Raw genomic sequence first — 2,871 nt, forward strand, 5'->3', positions numbered from 1 at the left:
CTCCTCCTCTCTCCCTCTTTATCGCATGCAAAGGGGCTTGTTTTTGTTTTGGACTTTAGCCTTCAGGTCGCAGATTGCGACACATGTAAAGGACTCTCCCTTCTGCCATATTATGTTAGTAGATTGCGAACTGACTATGAACCAGAGGTCTATGTGAACATACCCATTGTGAATGTGGTTGCGTCACTGACTCATCATGTTTTGATACTGACGAAACTGCTAGACATCTGACATAGTGCTTGGCCGCAATGTCCAGGGGGGTAAGAGACTTCTTACGGCTTTAGGAGACTCAGAAGAAGCTAGCCTTCATCTTTTAACAAACAATTTTTCGCCTAGTTCGATGAATGGTAGTGCGCAAAGGCAACTCGATGCAGTTTCCGAGATAGCTCTCTTCCGTGGACGGTGGTCTTCAGACTATAGTTTAACAGCCCCGTCTCACGCTGCACTTACAGTGCATAGAGACTCGAGAGCATTGAGCCTGTGGGCTCCTTGCTCTGCAAATCCTACAAGCATCGCCTATTTTCAGACTTTTTCGAGCGCGATCTTCTTGTCCAGCAGGTTATTTTCTCTTTTGACTAGTTGCTTCAAGTATTTTGAGCAAAAAAAGCTCCATGCTGAATGCCACCGTATGCGGAAGAGGTCATGCACGCAGCCAACGAAATCTCAGCCAGCCCCTGCAGTCCCCACAAGCACATGGTGAGACGTGGCTCTAAGAGTCTAAGCTCTCTTTAGCTGGATCTGCTCATGCTATCCCTGCGGCAGGCCTGCTCTCGTGTCCTGCATACGTTCATTATCTCTCACTGTCCAAACTGGCCTTACAATCATTCAATGACAGCTTGGACATTGATATGATATGGTGGCACTCGGGATGTGCTTGACCCTTAATCGGGCAGCGATTAAAAAACTCATATTTGTATATGAAATAAATTAAAAACGTGCTCCTCGCTCTCTCTCTCTCTCTTCTCTCTCTATCTCTCTCTATGTGTTGACCTATATTGCTATGGCGGGGTCTTCTCTCTGTAAATGCTGACCTATGCGATGGCGTGGCAGGGCTATAATTGAGGCCCTTCAGTTTCGATCGTTCGCGCTTCTTCGATTACCGCTTTCCTCATTAAATCTGAGTTCTTCCCAGTACTCTAGCAAGTCCCGATCAGTCCTGACTAGAACTCTCTGCTCGGGCCTGCTTCGACGGTTCGTCTCGTCTATAGCGAAGACCCCAATCAGCTCCTGCTGCAGCCTCGACTGCCTTAATTACTGCCTAGGCTGCTAATTTTTTAGTATAATCAAAATGTCAGTATTCATCAGCTGCCATGCTGAGGCTGCGCACGACGTCACACGCCTCAGAAGCGCACTGCATGCGGAGGGTCTCTTCTGCACCGACAACGAGCGTGAGGCAACCACCATTCTTCTCTACATCTCACCTGCTTACATAGCCCCCCACTCCGCCGCCATCACTGCCGCAGGCCGGTTCCTGGATACGGCCAACGACTCCAGGCTCACAATTGCTATCTTCGGTCTTATATCAGTACCGCAGGTGAGACACCAGGCCCAGGCGCCCGGTTGGGATGAGGCAGGGATTCTAAATAAGCTTGTAAGCAATATGGGCATTGACATGAGGCATCGCAGCTTGGAATTTAAGCGCGTTGCAAGCATAGTGAAGGCTCCAGTGCTGCTCGCTTCTGATAGTGCTAGTTTCGACATCTTCTTGAGCCATGCTGGGGAGGACAAGCAGTTTATTCGTGTTTTGTGGGGATTGTTGGGGCAGCAATACCGCTGTTTTCTGGACGAAGAGTCACTGGTTCCGGGGAATCGAATGGGGATGACAGGCTCCGAACAACTGGTTGCAGCTGCCCGGAGTGCCCGGCTGGGTCTGTTTGTGCTCAGCGATCGCTCCATCAAGAAGAAGTGGCCCGTGAAGGAGGTGCGTATTTTCCAGCGAATGGGGACGCCCATTGTGGTTGTTTGGTATAAGTTTTTGAAAGAGCAGGCCGAGCAGTATGTGAGGAATCCTCCAAGGGACCTCCTGCAGCATGCCGGAGCCAAAGAGTTTTTGGATACTGTGCTTTCTGACCCACTCATTAAGTCGATTTCGTACCCCGGAGCTGCTTGGAACAACCCCAACAATGAAGACTACGCGTTCCACATCGAGAGAAACATCCAAGCTCTACTCTAATTATTTTGAGGGTTTTAATCTGTGTCTTATATAATTATTGTAATCTTATATATTGTGCTTTTGCTGTTATTATTATACTTGTGTCTTATTATTATTACTAGTATGGCTGGCTCCCTCTCTCTCTCCCCCCCCTCTCCCTCTTTATCAAGTGCAAAGGGGCTTGTTTTTGTTTTGGATTTTAGCCTTCGGACACAGATTGTGACACGTGTAAAAGGCTCCCGCTTCCACCATATTATGTTAGTAGATTGTAATCTCTGTACTTGTACTGTTTATAGTTAATTTAAGTTCTTTTGGTTTCCAATGCCTTGTCTAAGAAATTGCTCTAAGGTGTACTTCTGTTTGAGCCACCCATTTGGATCCACCCATTTGGATGGTGGTCTTCTTTCTAATAGTTTGTGTTTGAACTTCAGCCTTTTATGGCTTTTGCTATACTTTTACATTAAGAGTTGGATTGATAGATTATATTATAAGGTTCATAAAAAATTTGTCATAGCTCAAAGAAAAAAAAAAGGCTTACCATCATGGAGCCTTCCAAAGAGGATAATAAGTTCAAATTACTCTCACATTAAAAACTCCCTTAGTTTAAGTTAATAAGACACAGTATTGTATGGTCCCAACTATGTATTTAGGAGGAAAAAGCATATGTTCTTAGGCAACAACACATGACCATCAAGTGTACCGTAAAAAGATATACTCAA

General features: G+C 46.0%; 1 protein-coding gene across 1 annotated transcript; it reads left to right on the top strand.

Annotated features, from left to right (window-relative positions):
• The first annotated feature begins 1,105 nt into the window (after positions 1-1,105).
• Positions 1,106-2,294, top strand: LOC147425043 (uncharacterized). The gene has a single exon (XM_086500508.1). The coding sequence runs from the start codon at positions 1,289-1,291 to the stop codon at positions 2,171-2,173; it is 885 nt and encodes a 294-aa protein (XP_086356634.1). The 5' UTR covers positions 1,106-1,288; the 3' UTR covers positions 2,174-2,294.
• The last annotated feature ends 577 nt before the right edge of the window (positions 2,295-2,871 follow it).

The sequence above is a fragment of the Adiantum capillus-veneris genome, chromosome 25, assembly GCF_014529385.1.
Source record: "Adiantum capillus-veneris isolate H3 chromosome 25, ASM1452938v2, whole genome shotgun sequence".
NCBI lineage: Eukaryota > Viridiplantae > Streptophyta > Polypodiopsida > Polypodiales > Pteridaceae > Adiantum > Adiantum capillus-veneris.

Excerpts from the sequence above, each read along its gene's own strand:
- LOC147425043 (XM_086500508.1), top strand. The coding sequence starts at position 1,289 with ATGTCAGTATTCATCAGCTGCCATGCTGAGGCTGCGCACGACGTCACA.